At 39.5% G+C, this 19,633-nt stretch overlaps 1 protein-coding gene across 4 annotated transcripts in view; it reads right to left on the minus strand.

Moving 5' to 3' along the window:
* fbxo15 (F-box protein 15) overlaps positions 1 to 19,633 on the minus strand; it is a 41,780-nt gene that overhangs the window by 17,467 nt on the left and 4,680 nt on the right. For 2 of the 4 annotated variants that reach the window (XM_046370668.1, XM_046370669.1), the window contains exons 5-8: positions 19,537 to 19,619; positions 17,364 to 17,509; positions 16,687 to 16,811; positions 16,292 to 16,406 (exon numbers count right to left, since the gene is read on the minus strand). In XM_046370668.1, coding sequence (XP_046226624.1) covers positions 16,292 to 16,406; positions 16,687 to 16,811; positions 17,364 to 17,509; positions 19,537 to 19,619 — 469 coding nt within the window. Of the gene's footprint in view, positions 1 to 185; positions 2,316 to 15,808; positions 16,407 to 16,686; positions 16,812 to 17,363; positions 17,510 to 19,536; positions 19,620 to 19,633 lie in introns of those variants that run through there. The other 2 variants (XM_046370667.1, XM_046370666.1) reach the window with 2 other exon arrangements.

The raw sequence follows: 19,633 nt of genomic DNA on the forward strand, positions 1-19,633 counted from the left end.
CTGACTGATGATTCTTTATGAATGAAGGTTAAAGCACTTTATCATATTATTCAGCTCTGCAGGCCCCTGTAGGATGGAGGAAGAGTAATAGCCTTCCTTTCAGCACAGCTCATTCATACTCCCCAAACAGTAAAAAAAAAAAAAAAACTCACACTAAATCTTGTTGATAATTTAACTTGGGGGGGAAAGCTGAGGTGCAGTGTGTTCTACATTTCAAAGGGGAATTCTTTTATGGATTCTATTAGCAACAACAGGTTAAAATAAAATGTCTTTGCAGTAGCAGCAGATAACACAAAAAGCATTTGTGAGATGTCATGTAAAATGATAAAAGTGTGCTCCTGCAATATCAGAGGCTGTTTGTCAAGTGTGTGTCATCATTTACCTTGTGCATTTACTGAGAGCTGTGAAGCTGATGGAAGAGGACAAATGATGAATCATTAAAGAGAAAAGTGGGATGATTTAAGCCCAAAATACACTGCCTGAACAAGGTCTCTCTTTTTTGTATTTCGGCTATAAACGTAATGTTGCTAAACCAAAAAGGTTGACAAAGTATGCAGTATTTCAGTTATGGCCAGCAAGAAAGCACAAGAACATAACTCTTGTATTAATTCCCTAAGATGTTCTGAACTTTATTGGCCATAAATTACAGACAAAACTGGTACACAAGCAGCCCACGTAGTCTTCAAAAAATGTTAATAAGATTGTGCAGCAAATGTTTCCAAGTTGTCTTGCACAGCATGAAATTTGAAGGTCTTTTCATGCGGAGTTAATCTCTGCTTGATAATGTGCCATCAGCTCGGTTAAAGTACTGCTAAATTTCTCGTGTTTCAGCCACCTGCGTACAATACTGTGGAGAGTTGCACCATCGGTATGTGATTTATTTTTCTGGATACTGGGGCTTTTCATTTGTTCTCATAAACAATGCCACAGTCAGATGCATCCATAGCTGGCACTCTCAGCTCTCAATATCACAGAACGGCTGTCTTTTGCATTCAGAAAACCCACAGCTGCGATTCAGTCGTTCATCTATCTCAGTCACCATTTTGCTGTGCCATGGGATCAAAGATTTCCTGAAATTATTACAACCAATACTCAGTTAGCATTAGCAGTTAGATAGCATGTAACACAGCTATCATACGGTGTAAACATGGTCAACAGTGAGGCCGATATCAATTACATCAAATGGCAAACAATCACACTGGATTACATTCAGAAACTGCTTCCTGTGAATCTCCTGGACACCTGAACACAAACTGAATCCGGCGCGGGAACTGGCAGACTCCACCACTAACATGACCGATATACTTTGCAGACATCCAAATACTGAATGTAAACTCATTTAAGGGCTACTGAAGAAAAAAGAATTAAAATAATGAAAATCTTAAAGATCATACCTGTCGCGTGTCACAATGGAGTAACACTTTAAATACCTGAGACTGTCCAATTATCAAAACAAAAGAACAACAACAAAAAAGATGAACAAAAAACAGATAATATCTGATATTAACATACTTAAAAACAATCTCACGTTTTCAAATAAAAAATAGGAGGAGAATAAAGAAAACAAACAGAAACTCACTTGGATTGCTCTTTAACTGTTCAAATGACCAACTGTGCCAACCTTCTCAGAGAGCCACGTTGTATTTTCTTTCATTGTGTGGGTGTGCCACCCTCCTTCTTTGTAATCCCAAGCCTCCTTTCTTGCATGTATCAGGATTCTGGTCCAAGGTCAGCATTGCACCAAGCCTGTCACCTTCCTAAATTCCAATTATGGTTTCGACCTATGCCCTAAGCATGTTGTGAGGAGTCCTTGACAGGCCCAATAAAATCAACCCAGGAGCCATTATCATATATCAAACACATTGCAGCATCCGCAACAGTGTCAGGGCTCGAGGTGAAACCTTCATTTTATGAATGGCTGCCCTGACAAGTATCACATTATTGTGAATACAAACTTAGTCATATCTACCAAATGAATAGGTGTTCACAAATTGGGTGTAATAGAATAATGGGAAAGCAATATGGGAGACATAACCATGTTATGTCCTCTCAAAATTAAATTTTGCGTGCAAATTATACAAGCATAAATGAATGATCCAATTTCACTGCAATGTGTGAACTAAAAACACTGCACTGAATGCCTTCAGCTATCAGTGGGCTGGAGCATCTTCATTGTTATATTATCATTAATAGTCTGTTGTGAACAGGGTAGTAATGGGGGCTGCGCAGAGCACCGAGCTGGAACTCCTGGATGTTTTCCTTGTTTCTGCTATGTTTCCATTCATCAGCAGATCTCACCTTTGGTCTTGCACAATCTGTAATTTAGTAAAACAAGAGCAGTACATGCTGTCATGGATATAAAAAGAAGCACAGATGCACCCTAAGTCCTGAAAATATTCTGAGCAGATGTATGTAAATTTATAATTCATAGTTTTTGCTGGTAACATAAGTCAAAGTTTGCTGTTTATTGATGCTGCAATTTATTGAATATGAATACCCGCACAGCTGCTGATGTGGATATTTTTAAAATTTGTTTTTCTGATTTTGTGTCATCGTGCCTCGATGCTCCATACCTCACTTTTTTAAGGACTGAAGGTCGATGAGGTGAAAACTGTACTGTCAGTATATGAACTTGGAATGCATAAGTTAGTCATACAAAGCCAGAAGCACACCCTGACATACAGCACACACACAGAACACACTCATTTACCACATGCAAATGACATTTCTGGTCTCATGGTACATGTTTCTGTTTGTCAAAATAAGAATAAATCTGCTTCCGCTATCAGCAAAGTAACACGCAGTGGAATATTAGTGAATACATGAAAAACTACAGTAAACACATCTTACACACCAAATACACTAAGTGATCACAGATTAACTTCCATCCTTCAGCCTCTGAACTGTACAGCAGCACGGGTTTGCAGATCATCATGTGTGTCTGAGTTTCCGTAGGTACAACATAGGCAATAGATTTTTATGCATTTGCTAACATATGGGCTGATCTACAGGCACACACACATTGTGGCTTTCTCACACATTCACCCTGTATCATATTCTCTCAAGGTCACACTTTGCTCTTGGGTTGACTTTGGTTTATAGTCACCAGCGTGAAAATATTCAAGAAACATCAGGTGCGTTTGGTTTGTTGCCGTGTCTGGTGTGCCCCTGAGAAATCACCGAGCAGTTCTTGCTAACTGGGCCTCGGGATGGATGATTTAGAACACTCTCTGCTCTCAGTCATCTTCTTAGTACCAAATAGTATAAAATATGTTGCTGGTCTTACAGACGCATGCATCCTGACACTTGTCTCTAGGGCAACATAAAGAGCTGCAAACGGTTCCAAGAACTGTACGAGGCACCAGAAGTCCTTAGGGCAACAGGTTAGACTAGTACAAACGCATGTCTCATTTGTCGTGGACAGGTACTGTATGTATCCTGTGATTATCCAAGGCTTTGCAAAGTGCCCTCAGCGGTGACAGTACTCTATTGATTTCAGTAATCACTTTGAGGTAATTATGCAGGAATACGCTGAATGAGCTCCTCAGGGACAACGAAGAATGCTTTCTGTAGCGCGACTGTGTGATCACAGCTCCCCAGTGACACCCGCCATGCTCTGTAGCAACCCTCTGCTGCAGAAAAGCTTTGACTCGACACATTAAATATGGGCATTGAGGGATGGAGCTTAATGCAACAGAGCAGCATCAAATACAGTGGGACCAGCATACATTACTGCATGCTTTAAAGTTTACTTTGTGGTTGTCTCGCTAACCCTCTTCTTTTAAGTCGGGGGAACGACTTCAGTACTGATAGTACACACTCAGCCTGGGGTTTGGGGGGCTGCTGTCAGGCTCCAATTACATTGACAAGTTTTATTTAAGTGATTCTGAAATGCAGACATAAAATAAGGAGGGAAAGCACCAAGCAAAATGTTGTCAAGCTTTTGGATGAGGTGAATGAAGCTAATGAATAAAGCTGGCATCCATCTAATAAAAGGAAAGGGACAAAATTACAACAAAGCAACTTATATAAGCTGATTCAGTACTTTATTGTAAGAGGCTGAATGATGTTAGCTAAACCCTGTCACCCAAACAGAAATTGTCCAATCATAGCGTTGACATTGTTGGAAAGTTTTGATTTCTCCTCATTCTGAAGCGATGTGAACATGACAGGAGGAGTGGTGACAGACGTATTCTGCATTTAAGGAGTTTGGAGGTTTTTCTTTTAAAGCCATTGGCGAAAACCAGATCGGCTATTGAAGATAATAAAGTTAGCTACTTGTCAGCGGTGCGGGAAAATGAAACTAAAATTAAATAATTTCAAATTCTAGTTCTATTTTAACCTTGTGATGGCATCTTCCAGATAACATTGCTGATATTTATGACCTAGCCTTAGCCTGCTTATCATAATGCGCCAACTTCAACCAATCTCACAAAGTATGCACAATTAATTATGAAACAGTGTGCTAACTAGTAACAGAAAATGTATCTGTAGCTGTCTATGCTACATGCAGCACATTTGTCTATTTGGTTGTGTTTATTTGCAGACCATGTGCTGAAGATGTTTCCTTAACGTGCTTGTGTTTTGTCTGTTTGCATGTGTTAAGTTGCAGTGTTGCGGACAAAAGCCCAAAGCTTCAAAAAGTGAGAGCCTTCATCAATTGATAATCCACGAAAGAAAAATAATACAACAAAAAACACACAGATAGGAATTTTAAAACGTATAACGGCATCTAATGGGGGCAGGGCTTAGCTGATGATGAATTAAATCGCGGAAGGTCGTGCACATGGTTTTGCGCAATAATGATAATATAATATAATAATAAGGATAAATGTGTGCTGGCAGGACTTGACAGAGCATTTCAGGCGTATGTGATGAACAGTTTCCGCTCAGTAAGCGCAGGTGATTTTGAGATGAGGACTGAGGCTGTTCCACCCAAGCTGTCACAGGAAGCTTGCAGCATCAGTTCCACTGACACATCTGAAATTGGCTTTGGTCTACCTGAGTGTATACACCGGGATCCACGTCGACCTTTTGCTGCACTGATCAGCTAGGAGAAAGGGCAAAGAAGTAAAGGACAGAAAGGGAGATGAGGTGAAACAGAAAGAATGCTTTGTCATGGTGGTTCACCAAAAGAAAAGTCATGTATTGTGTTTATAACGTGATATTAATGTTATAAATGAACAGAGGTAATTATAAGCTGCTTTGTTTCTTTCTTTTGATTCTCATATGGAAAGGTCTTTATATACTGTATATTGCGATCTTCTATCTGTATCTTTGATGTGCATTCAAATAAAACTCATCTGCATTGGCTGGAAGGCTTTCTTGAATATTCTAGTCGTACTTAAGTTGGCCATTTATCATGATGCAAACACTTTCTGTCTCTTTTGTTCACATACAGATTTATACCTACAGTGTCCCAAACGTCAAGGACGAAGCTCACTAGTTAAAACAATAAATCAGATGCCATGATTTGCACATGCCTGCCATTCTCCTCGACAGGGCTTATGTGTGTGTACTTCTTAAATCAAAAGGCTTTCTAGCGGCTAATGTGATTTTTCCCTGCATTTGTGTGTTGGCTGTAGCTCTTACGTGACTCTCACAGATAGTGGGATCATTGTAAATTCCCGAGGGTGTTTTTCAACAACTGTTGTTCTTAAGAGGCTCTAAATAACACATATCCCCCAGAGCTGCACTTATGCCATTCCTGCTTATGCAGGCTACTGGTATTATGTGTGATGCAATGCTCGTAAACCAAGTGGACTTGACACTCAAAATGATGGTGATGTTAGAGCACATAAAAGTTTAATGTGTAACCTGCTTTTAGCCATTTTTGGTGTTGTGTTGTACATGCATTTATAGCACCGCTAGAGTGTGTATTTTGCAAAAAAAAAAAAAAAAAAAAGCTTTGGGGAAACACTGATGTAAGGTGTTTTGGTTGCAGAATTTCCATCTGGGTGGGTGCGATAGCCTCAGACCTCTGAATGTTTCATATACGGCTCAGCTTTGGTGGACAGAATGTCCTTAGGGACGAATTCACTTCACAGATTTTAGGATCCAAGACTAAATACATTTGATTTTGTGTTTTTGTTATGGCTTTAGGATTGTGTTCATAACTGCTTTGTTTGCTTTGTTTAGATGCTGATAAGGAGGCCTCGTGGTGCATCAGCTGTACGTGCGCATTCAGGTGCCTTTTTGTTGAAAAACAGGCAACAAATTCATAAACAAATCTTATCTGTTTAGAGACCCTGCAGCTTAGCAGGTCAGAAAACCATTAGTGCCTTGGTGGAGGTTTGTGTAAGCCCAGTAGTTCTCTAATTGCAATACATTGGCCATTCAGCTCAGTAAATACTGACTGCATAGTGAATGAGATGATTTAGTCTGAAATATTTTGTATTGTTCTTTTATCATTACAGATAATTGTATGTATGAAGGAAACTATTCCCTTTAAGAGCTCAGCGTAAGCGGACTAGCCTGTGATTACTTTCCACTAACAAGCATTAAAGACAAAATATTAGACAGATCCAAAGTGAGAGAATATTAGCAGGACATGAGAAAGTCAATACACTGTATGTAATTCATATCAGCAGAAACTAAAGACTGAAGAACCTTGAAATAGATGCTGTCTATGTACTGCTGAGATGACAAAGGTCACACAGCGTACCCTGAGCTGCTGCTGGAACAACTGAAATGGACTTGGGGCACCCACAGAAAGAAATGCACTGCTGGCAAAAGCTCAGTGACATTGATGAATGTTGTCCTGTGAGTATTAGGTAATACTCTCTGATGAGATGCAGGGGGTGCTCCAGCCCACAAGGTTGCGAGTACAGCAAAAAGTGATGACGTGAGAATGTGTGAGTCAGTACAGCAAGGCCACAGGAGGAGGATGGAGGAGTCACGAGAGCAGTGATAGAAACTATTTATGCTATCACACCTGGACATCAGACATGAAAAAACACTTGAAGTGGTTTTTGTTCCTTGGGCAGAGCTATTTCATTTTATCACGTTTCTGGATGAGAAAAACAAAGTAAGAGTGCATACAGTGTACTAGTGCTCTCTTACTGTGGCACATTTCCCAACACTGATGTCGATGTTATCAGGCTATAGACTCGGACAACAAAAGATAAGCTCCTTATACTGGCAGTGTGGTTGCATTCCCCTATGAATTCTTGCAGCAGTGTTGCTGTCTTAATTAATTCTTTGCTCTGCCTTCTTGGAGTTTGTGCAAGCCAACTTTGACAAATCCACTAAGTTGTCATGAGCTGATTAAAACAACCAGTGACAAGATATTATCCACCGTTCTTCCCCAGTTCTTCATTTTGACGCCCATAATTTTAATCTTGAATTTCCCTCGGGATCAATAAAGTATCTATCTATCTATCTATCTATCTATCTGATGTCAGAACAGCCTAACTCTTCACAAAAACAGAAATGGAAGAGAACATGTCACAGATGCTGAAACGATAACAGATTAAATTCTTTTGCAGATGACAAAAATCTGAGTATATCGTGAGCCATTATTGTTTTGATCTGGCCCAAAGCTGCCTGGCAAGCAGAGTAATTTTCCCAAAGATGGGACTGCAGTTTGAATGCTCATCTTAAGCACTTGGTCAATATTAGGGTGGTTTTATTGACCATGACCAGCCAATCCCTCAAAACAGGCTTTGGGGGAAAACTACTAAGCCGATTATAAAGCAAACTTTCATAGACCTAAAAAATAGATTTCCTGCACGTCTGCCGAAAGAGTTCGTTTCAATCCTCTGAACTGAATTTAATAACTATCAGTTCTTGGAATAAGATAAGTGATTGAATTCCATGGAGTAATTCAAAAGAAAATATGCAATGGATACACTATGAACAAAAAAGTGAGTAAACAAACACAAGTCCAGGTGTTTGTTAGTAGAAAGTCCTCTTGTCATGGCTGTTCTCTGTATGAGAGACAGGTTAGAGAGAGTCACAGGGCGCTTCACTGCCTTCTTGTGGCCACTGTCTTACTTTGCTTACTCTTTTTCCAGGGTTCCCACTCACAAGTACTAGTGTCAGCACACAGGCTCAAAAAGCATATAATTAAATACCTTAAGAAACACTATGTAACATACTGCTAAAGGCTATTTTCAGGCAAACAGGAATATTCGGTTGGGTTTTTTTTCTGTAATGCCCATGATTTACTCTGATTAAAGATAAAGCCTCTTATCTCAAAATCTCCACAAGCTTCCTGAGCTATAGGGGATGTTTACAGCATGACAAGTTATGCAGACATGAAAAATGATCCCTACTTTTTCCAGCAATCACTATGGAGCTGCATTTGCTCTGTGCTATATTTTTCTTTTTTCTTTCTCCTATAAGTGCTTTCACATGAACATAAGAGAAAATTACCTATCCGGTTCGAGACCACTGGAAGACCATTCATCTTACTAATACCAGAGGTGAGTGATCATGAAGTGTGGAGACTCCAGTGAAAAAGTTGGGACCTAATGGTATCAATCATCATCATGCCTGCAAATGGAGATCCCTCATCACATGCCACACAAAGTAGGAGAGACAAACCGAAGCTCTCACCTCAGCTGCTACTAACTGCACTCATTAGTCAGATATGTTGGTCATTATTTAACACCGCGCCTCGAGGATTATTGCAGAGGGAAAACCACATTCATCAGCCCCATGCAGTTCTGACACATTCAATCATGGAGTGTGTGAGTAAAGGCAGTTGCATTTGATTAAGATTACAGCATAATGAAGTGAATTGCACCACACTTAACCTTTCACATGCATCCACTTTGGTGAAGTGTGTGTTAAGACTGAATTAATATGGTTACCATGTATGATTCTAAATCACATTAACTTTGCTCACTAACTAGTCTACAGCCATGCTAGCTTCTCTGTAAGGCTGTACTTAGCCTACTACTTTGGCACAGCAGTGCTTTGAGTGAATTACAAACATCTGGATATGAACATATTAACAATTACAACTGTAACATGTTGATGTTGAACACATATGTTTACAATGTTCACCACCTTAGTTTAGCGTGTTAGCATTTGCTAACAAAACAGAACGACTGAACAACATTTTGTGAACCACAAGGTTTGTATCATCCTGTTGGAACCATGAATGTCTGCACAAACTTTCATGTAAATCCATCTGACTGTTGATGAGATAATTTCTTGACAAAAGCTGTGGACTTACCGACTGACAGACCAACTAAAAACTAATTGAGCATGCCTTCCTCTTCAACTGGTAAGTAAAACACTTACCGGTAAGTGAAAAACACTTAATTTGCTGTTTATAAGGGGACTGCACATTTGCATCACGATTTCCCTCCAAAAGTCATATTCTTGTGCAAAGGCCAGTAGCCACTCAGAGCAGAAATAGTCAAGGGTCATTGTCATTGTGGCAGCTGAGATTGAATCTCATCAATTTAATATGCCTCATAAAGCCAGATCCTGGCAGCAACATAAAACATGACAGCAGATGCAGAGAGAATTGGTAGAGGAAATACACAGGGTACCAACAGCAAATAAAAAATATTATGGTGCTATGAGGAATGATGAAAATTTAACACTGGACATAAGACAAGAGAGGTGAAAGCATACAGCCCGTGTGGTAAACTAGTGAGGCTGAATGAAAATGTTATGAGTCAGCGACATTCGCATGATTTGGCAGGTTTCCGAGGAAAGGCCCAAGTATCAGTGTGGCAGGCTGCCCACATATCTGTCTTCATTTGCTTTTGCGACAGGTAAGAGTATGTGGAAATGTTATCCCTGCCTCAGTGACTGTCATCAACTTTAATGGGTGTCACACGCAGGTGGCGCCCTACAACAGAGATGTGATTAAAAGGCTATCATACCACGCCTGAAACCTGGCTGTGTTGAATGTGTCCATGAGACAGTTGAAGTAGCATCAGCAAATTTGTTGTCCTCACAGGTAAATCTGTGTTGTGGTGCGCAATGCGAAATTATAAAACAGAGAAAAACATAAGAACTGAACAAATCAGAAAAATAAAGCAGAACATCAGGCAGTAGTCAACAGACATGCAGTGTGGGTATAACTTTAACTTTTCAATGTGACATTTGAGTGAATTTCCCAAGCAATACTACACAGATCTACAGCAATGACCTCACATGAGCCCAAACAGTCTCTGTTTAATTTTTCATTTCAGTCAGAGCTGTGAAGTGCCAATGAAGAACTGAACATTTAACTCCACAGTAACAAGTCAGACACAAGCTATGAGCAATGGCTTTCTGGGAGTCTTTCCAGTAGCACAAGTCTCCACAGCAAACTGCTGCCACACAGATACAACTAACCACTGGGTTTTCAACAATTCATAACCTTGTAGAGAGCTTACTGAAGAGATTAACAGGGGTCAGCTGGATATATTTGACCACAAGTATCACTGACACTTCCAATGCACGCAGATGAAGCGGCACAACACTACAGTTGGCATCAAAACACACAGCTGCAGGTGTTTGGTGTTTGTACCATGATATCTCTGAAAACCTCAGTGCGCCAGTTCACACATAACGAGGAAGGCTTTCTTTGTGTCTCTCTGTTCTTCTCTCCCTCTTTGGTTTCCTCCCTCTCTTTCTCTGCCTATTCCCCTTAATGGTGGCTCAGATCAATAGAGTTAGCCTGCAGACACAGACCTTTGCTCTAAAACCAATTGTTCCAGGTACTCTGTACAAGCAGAGCCTGAGCCGTTTTCTGTGAAACCGGCCTGATTTTTGCATCCCACAAAGTGTCCTGGATTTGACATTTGCTTTAGTCAGAAAGAAAACATGTTTGTTTTGCTTAATGCCACAATCTTGTCATGGATACACGATGTCTGCAATAACAGCAAGCTAAATTAGATAGATATCGTGGGTAGATAAATATAAATAGTTGGACGTTTGGGGAAACACTTAGCGCAGCCTCTCTTTATTGTCGAGAGTTAGATGAAAAGGTCTTCTCACATCTGTCAAGTAAATACATCGCTTAGCTTATTCCACACACACAATTCCCAATAAAACCATAACCTGTAATTTTTACACATTTGTTTTTCATCCAGTATTTAGATGGTTAGCTTAGCTCAACAAAAAGACTGGTGATGGGGGAACAGCAAGCCCGGCTTGGTCTATCTAAACTTAAGTAACACAATGCAGCTATTTTTCTCTGTTTCTAGTCTTAACTATATGCCTTCATATTTAATATGCAGATGTGAGAGTGGTATTATTTTCTTACCAAACTCTTTTGGTGCTCAGATAACCAGGCAATCCGCTTTGAAACTAAATGCAGCAGAATCAGAGAGCAGTTTGGACTGTACTTGCCCGCCAAACATCTGCTCTGAGACTAAGATGTTACTGTGAGGGTAATATAAACTAGTGATCCATGTGAAATTGTGGAAAGTGCTTCTACAGTACAGTATACTGGATAAAGTGCTGACTCATACCACCCTTCTCATTCGCTGGCACATACAAAGAGTAACTTGTGAGAGGAAATGAGAGAAAAAATAGTTCCAAGCGATTCACCATCCAGTTATCCAAAATTAAAAAGGATGTAAAAAGGAGTGAAGGACATGGAGACCCCTGGGAGTGGACACTGTTCAAGGCTGAATGCTTTAAGAGCTTTAAAATATAAGTACTTTAAGTGGCGATGTGGCAAATTAAGAGATCAATTCATGTTTAATTTTAGCAATTTAGCTAGTATATTTTTTTTAACATGCCAGTACTTTTTCCCCAAGAAAAAACTTGTAATACCATAGTGTGAAAATACAACATTTACACTTTCTAAATTGTATATTGAACCAGGACTGGCTTTCAAACCGTGAGGCGTTATTATGGATTCCATTGCTTTTCTTGCAAACACTCAACCTACTCTGCCTCTGATTGGTTGTCATTGGCTGGTTGGTTAAGTTTAGGCATGAGGAGTGAGACAGGTCAGGGTTGGGGAAGAGTCAGAGGCAGAACAGAGAAGATTTCTTACAAAGTGAAGGTGAAACATCAGATTAAAGTAACACCAAACGGACAAATTTTTGAGAGAAGGGAGGATTTTAAGTAAAAGCAAAGATGTATTATCAGTAGATTCTACTTAAAGGAAATGAAATACAGACTACTTATAATCAAGAATTGTCTCTTCAGAAGTGGTTTTTTATTATTATTATTATTATTATTATTATTATTATTAATGATCCTACTGGATTTATATTACTGATGTTTTACCATGTCAGCAGTGTTTTACTCTTGTTGCCAGCTCAGGTGAAACTACTTTATATACTTGGGTAGTTTAATCTATGAAATGCATATTTTAGTTGTTGATCATATGTTTTGTGTGTACTATATTCATAAGGAACTACAGATAAAGTGGAAGTATGCAAGTAAAGCACAAATGCTTCAGTATTGTACTTCAGTGTAGTACCTAAGTAAGAGTACTGCAAGCACAGGAATACTACATTTTCTGTACTGTATATCACTGCAGACTGAGGCAACACTGGAACCCCAGTCAAATTGCTCAGTGAGCTCTCAGAGTCACAGGATGAGCTGCAGCTTTGATATAAATGGATTTCTCCACATCCATCTGGTCGTGATGCACCATTTAAAGGGGAGAATAAACCGGGGATCTTACTGGGCATCATGAGCCTATTATATTACTGTCACCTCTCAAAGCTTTGCCCACTATCCAGTTCTCCTTCCCTATAGGGATAGACAGAGTGGAAGAAGCAAATAAGGTGGATGAAAGGAGGGTAACTGCTGGTCTGGTGCTGCAGAAAGGTTCACTTTCAGCAATATAAATGCCTCAACAAAACACATTTTCCTAGATTATGCAGTTTCTCATGTGGATTCTTGGCATGGGTGTTTTAGATGGACTTTTTCCTGATCATTACAGGCATAATTAACTTCTCTGGCCTAAAGTACTCACCCAGCGGGGTAATAAATTTGAAATATTAGAGGTTAGGGATTGAGGAGGCGTTGCTCTCTATGATTATCTCCCTATATTCCATGTAATGTAAATTGAGATTTCTTAAGGCAGAAGGTCATTATAAATTTAAAAAAAAGACATATATATTAATTGTGTATACAGACACACACACAAAAGTGAGCTCCCTCCCTGTGAATGTCAATAGTTGACTGTTTTCCTCCAATGAGAGAGCTGAATAAGGAGTGTGTTACTGGCTTCAGAGGCTGAATAGTTTGCGGACCCAGCTGGTCACTCACAAGGGAGAGAATTAAAGGCTAAAAATGGAAGCAATTTTCTTCCAAGATTAGCCTGTGAGCAAACTAAGAGAGATGAGTTTAATGAAGCTTTATGTCACTAAATTTACCCTTTCAGTGGTTTGGCTGTGGATTCTCTCTTAATTGTTATTTGTTGTTAAAGCAGTTTTAAGTTGTCATCAACATATACAGGCTTGTAATTACTGTGCAAAAGGGCAGGAAAAACAAAGAAAGGAAGAAAAGGCGTTTTCTATATAAAGCATTAAATTATCAACAGAAAAGTCATTATACTGTGCTGACAAAAACAGTGCTGCAAGTCATTTACAGTATGTGTGTTTCTCACAGGCTGAAAAGCTGCAGGAAATGTAAAGCACTGTGCTGTGTAAGGATTCTCACATTGCTTACTGAAGAGAGCCATCTAGTGGAGAACAACATGCAGTATATTAGATTTTTAAAAGATGTAAATTTGTATGCTTGTGCGAATTTATTTTGACATACAATTCTTCATAGAAAAAAACCCCACTGTGGGAGCATTCAGTTGGTACAGTCATAAGTTAATACTTACTGCAACACCAGGGACTGAACTCACATGGTTCTTGCCATTAAAATCTTCTGTTTATTCATTACTCTGACTCCACTGTCATGTCTCCACTAGATAACTGGCTTTATGTTCTGATGAGTCTATAACTTTGCCCACAATACACTTGGCTCCTGGTTTTACTTATAAAATGAAGAATGAAGGATTGGCAGTTTGCAGCAGCTGATGTGACAGCAAACAGCAGCATGAAGGTCACTGTGATGGAAAAGTGTTATAACACACTTGTAATCTGAAAGTCGTACATGGTACACATCATTCAGTCCAAGTAATGGCCAATTTCATGAAATTTGTCATTGTATTAAGAGTCCAAGTCAGCAATCCAATGTACTGCTGTATGGCTTTCATCCATATAGCCATTAAACATCCACATGGCCACTGAACAGCCCTGACATGGATGGAGTCGGAGAGGACAAGGTCTGCAAAATATTAAAAACGACAACACATGGAGTCCTTATAATTCAGACCATGTCTCTATCCCATAATAGTTTTTTTTTTTTTGTCACAATTCAATTGCGAAGCTTGTGAGGAAAAAAACAATTCATCACACATACTGTTGCCTCTCTTCTTCCCTCTGGCTCATTTCCCCAAATGATTTTGGATCTAGTGCCAATGCAGTTGGTGATGCGTTTGGAAAAATAAGCATCTTTTCAAGGTGATGATGACCGTCAGCAGAGAAAAGGAAGGGAAGCCTCTGAAATCCTATTACCCAGAGGCTTGGCTTATTTTATTGCCATCAGCGGTGCTGGCCCATCAGCAGCACGGAAACGGTTTCCAACAATTGCTCCCACGCTAATTCTGTCGCTGTGGTCAGACTTGACCTGGGTGTGGACATTAAACTCAATTTTCATTTAAAAGTGATTGCAAAATGACAGACAATGAAACTGAGGTAAGGTGGGTGTTCAGATATAAATGCCATGAGAAGAGGAAACAACGATTTACACGAAACCCACAAAACTTCCATTTACACATGTAAGGCATTCCCTGGCAAAGTTCCATAAAATTAAGAATGATTAAGAGTTGAAACTGTTAATTAAAGGGTAGATGCATTAAAATTCTTAGTGTCTGCTCAGGGTTGTGGACACATTGGTTTTGGTAAAAGCAAATCCCAGTACAAGACAGGAAAAAATGGCAAGTGCAAGAAAGATATACCTCTAATGAGAATGGTAAGTGATGAAGGCAGCTGTGAGGGAGGATGACAAAGATATTACCAAATCTCCTTAAGGTGCTGTGGGCCAAATTTAAGTAAGCATCTGTGATGGATACACATTCTTGACAAGCTACTCCTGCTATCATCCTTCCTCCAGCATGCGCAGAAGGCTTCTATATCCAAAGTGACATCCATTCTAAATGGAAAATCACATTCTGTGCCCTGGTGGAAATATATCCCCCTACAGTTCATGTACAAAATAGTTCTAAGTTATTAGCGGAGCGGTAATACAGCATAAGTCTGGGTAAAATGAAAGACTGTCGTGACCTGGATCCCCTCTAAGTTTTATTTAAATGTAGAGTAGAAAACAGATTACATATTCAGTGTGAATTCTACTACGGATAGAGAGAGCTTATTCAGTCACCGTTATAAAGACCCACATCTGCATGAGTATGGCTTCTGACTCAAAATCCACAGGGTCTCCTTCAGATGTATTAACTAATCTGTTCACAGTGGCATGGCAACGCACTGAACAGATAGGAAAACGTGTCTTCATTGCTCACAAATGACTTACAAAACAACACAACTCCATCACAAACTCGTACAAACAAAATCTAAATAATAAAACATTTTATAACCTTCAGGACGTAAATCTGAAGATTTGTTTTTATAACTAATAGCTAAAACACTTTTGCAGCTCTAAGTTTGTATTTCTAACAGAATATTGTCTCTTTTTTGAGCAGAGTGTTACAGACATGCTGTGTGCATAAAGTTTCATTGCAGTACGATTATAATCAATAAATTAACTGATCTCAAATGACCAATAAATTGTTAATGAAACCTAAATAAGGTAATTCAGAAGGATTTTTGCGAATATCATCAAAAGATCATAAATTATTTAATACCTTCAATTAAAAATGCATCAATTTATTCAGCATTTAAAGACAAAATAATAAAAACAGTTTTAACTTGAGCGATTATGTGTTTGACCTGCAACATTTTCTGCATACAAAATAACTCTCTGAACAAATCACTGTTCTGAAAGTTTCAATTAAGATCAAAATTATTAATGGCCCCTAAAAGGGTGAAAATTTTTCCAGTGGCACACTTTAATCTCCCTATAAACAAAATGCTGTTGAGGTAAAATGAGCATACAAAGATGTATTTAATTAAAATATTAAAAAGCGAAATTACTGCAGACATACTGCAGGTTCAGTAATCTCTGCTGAAATGTTTGTTGACTTTGCAAACAGTCACATAGACGACTAAGCTTACGAGGAAAAACTTCTGCTTTTCCTCCATCCAAATAAGTTTCATCTTCACCTGACCATCTGTGTCCTCGTAGTGGATCAGGAAGTGCTCACCGTCATAGTCATAGGAGGTGGACGTCTTCTCCGGCGTCATGGAAACAGGAGAGCAGACAGACCAGAAGGGCTTCTTGAATTCATCCAGCAGAGTCATACTCATGATGCAGCAATTCTAGGACAAATATTGAGCAATAAACAAGTGTGAGCATCTCTTCGTTGAAGATGTTGATTTCAGTGGGGATAAGCATGTATACTATAATGTGCCAACTTCATGAGAATATTAATCAAGGAACACATCTATTATGCTAGCAGCCAAAACTGATTCTAAAATGAACTTTTTAACAGATCTTTTTTAACTGTTTGTCAGCATCACATTTAAGATGCTCTGCACATGCATTTCTTTGTCCCAACACCTCATAGTGAAAGAGTGAAGCCAGCAGCACGTGTTGTACCTTCACGGCGCCCTGCAGGGCCTCACACATCCAGGGCAGGGTGATGCTGCCTGACAGAGGTGTGTGCTGTGACAAGTCTGTCCTGCGAATGGCAGTGAGCTGGATAAGACCGTCACAGATCTGAGCTGGTCAAAGACAACAACACACAAGTGAGTCTATAATAATTAGTATTTTGGTGTTTGTTCACTTGAGCCACTTCAGCTAAAAGCATCAACGTAAAAAGTCATTTAACAAGCAAGGCTTCAGAAAATCACACAAGACAATTAAAACATTGCGATGCTGCTGGGATTTAAAGATTTAAAGAAGGTTTTTAGAGGAGAAAAAAGACAGAGAAAAATAAGATTGTCAGTGTATAAAACAGATGACACAGTAAGCCAAACTGGACAATAAAATCTTGTGTGGTGGTACAAAGGATTCATGATGTGCAAGATGGCTGAGGATAAAGATGTCAGAGTACAGAGTTCACTGTCCTGAGAAAAGAAGCTTTTTTTGAATCTGTGTTGGACTACAGAAGCAGTGTAACAGTAAATATCTAGTACAAGATTTAAAAACACATGGCTACGCAGTCTGAGTTTTGACATTGTACATTAGGCTGCCTCTGTATTCCTCTGAACTTTAACGTACACGAGAATCAGGCCGACTGCAATTAAAATATGAATAGGCTTTAAATAAATTACTTCTCCGGCAGAAGAGCTGGGGGAAGCTTCCAGACATGATTTCGCATACAGTGTCATGGAGAACAAGGTGTAGTCGGTAACCATGGAGACCGTATTCAGGGTCGATGTCATCAAAAGGGGGTCTGACCGTTGGTTCCACGTAGGGGCTGGAAAGACGTAAGAAGCAAAGAAAAAAAAAAGTAATTAAGTTTATAGTGAGTGAAGAGTGAAGAGAACACTAAGAAAAAGGATTTTCATTAGGAGGGCATTTCAGAGATGTATTACTTTTGTGAACTGCAATCCTAATGTTGTAACATCGTGATCTCACAAGAAACCAGGAGAGGGGGCTATGACCACACTGTGCTGAGTGCAACAATCACAACCCCACCTTCAAGACTATACAGCAGCTCCAGAACTCAATATCACTCTAACATGGACTTTATTCTCAGACACCCGGAAAGCAGCTGCAATGTGAATGCTGTATAGTTTGCCTCAAATTATACAGCATTCAGTAAAATTTCATCACCTCACGACTCATCGCAAGTGGTGGTGAGCCACCAAAGACTGTTTTTGTTTGGTCTTACACGAATTTCACAAGACAAAGGGACAAATCAGAGAAAACGCACATTGTTTTGATTAATGTTGCCCCCTGACCCTGGGCCCATTGGTTTTTAATCAGTCCATTTAATTAAAACTATGCTACACAATTACTAACAGAAACAATTAATTGGATGTTTTCGGCTTAAAGTGCCAATGAGGCTAACAGAATGGAATTAACACCTGCACTGTGATGAGTCCTGATGCCAAATGATTCAAGCAAATCAAGTTAGTTTCATTTGTATAGAATCACAACAAATGTTATTTCATGACACTTTTAATATGCAGCAGGTCTAGACCATACTCCTTCATGTACGGAGACCCAACGTTCGCCCATGAGCAAGCAGCACGAGGCAACAGCGGCGAGGGCGAAGAGCCTCACTGGTGTAACTGGTGTTGACACATGACAAGAACATTCTACATTCTGCAAACGACTAGAATTACCGCCTCGTGTTTGTATGCCTCCATGCACCAGTCAAGTTGCAGTTTATACCCTTGTCTGTCCAGGCTCATATAATGCATGTCGTGAAGACTATGAAGGATTTTTTTTTAAATGTTGTAATTTGGATTTTTGAATAAAAATAAAATATTTTACCTTCAAAAAAGTATGCTGCTAGTGATGAGGGAGTTCTATTTCTCTCCTTACTGAACAAAAAATAAACAAAACTCACACCAATATCTGTACTTATTATTTTTATCAACCTAAGGCAACCAGACTGTACAAAAGTCAGTAAAATGAAAAAATAAAACTCCTAGCTGCTTTCACAGCCACACGAGTGACCACACGCTGTCTCTTATGGTGACTGCATGCTGACAGTCTTTCAGATTAATTATACTTCGTGTTTCTGCTTTTGTGTACTTTTGAAATACTCCCCTTGGTTGCTTATAAAACAGCAGCAGTAATGTTTACAACAGCAAAGCCAGTATATAAACTCAATAACATCTCACTGTCAATAAAATAAATAATATTCCTGACTTCAAAATAGTAAGTGAAGTTTAAAAAGAATGAAGAACACAGACATCAGACAGTATCGGTCTTTCATCTTGTCCTCTTGTCCTCCTCCCTCTGCTGCTGATGTGATTCACCGCCTGCAGGTAGGCAGAGACAGGTGGGGTGGATTTGTCTCTGCCAGCAGCTAAGTTTACAAGAACTTGCCAAATTTTAAGATACGTGGCAAACCAATCTAAAATTTGTCATAATTATTGTATGGATTCTTGAGTTATGGATAGGTTAAACAGTTACCTTTGACCACCAAAATCTAATTCCAAGTGGACGTTTGTGCCAAATTTGCAGAAATCCCCTCAAGGTTTTCCTGAGATATCACACTAACAAGAATGAGATGGACCAAGAACCTAAACCATAATGCCTCCAGCCCTGGCTATTATCAGCACAGAGGTACAAAGATGTGGTATAGTCACATTATCCACTGGGGAGGTGAAATACACTTCAAATCCTACCCTGCTGTGCATCACAAATGGATCACATCCGTGGCATCAAATGAATCCGGTAGTCATTTGAGCCCTAAACAGCTGATGGTGATACACCGCACGCCATGTAAGCGTGTGCATAACAAGTGCCCATTCAAGTGCAGCCTACCAAACAGGAGATCCCTGGATGCTTCTTTCCACCAGCCTGTGGAAGTGGAGGGTGAACATGACAAAGGCCACGGAGCACTGGTCCTGCAAAGAGAGCC

Source organism: Scatophagus argus, chromosome 18 (assembly GCF_020382885.2).
Source record: "Scatophagus argus isolate fScaArg1 chromosome 18, fScaArg1.pri, whole genome shotgun sequence".
In the NCBI taxonomy this organism is placed as follows: Eukaryota; Metazoa; Chordata; class Actinopteri; family Scatophagidae; genus Scatophagus; species Scatophagus argus.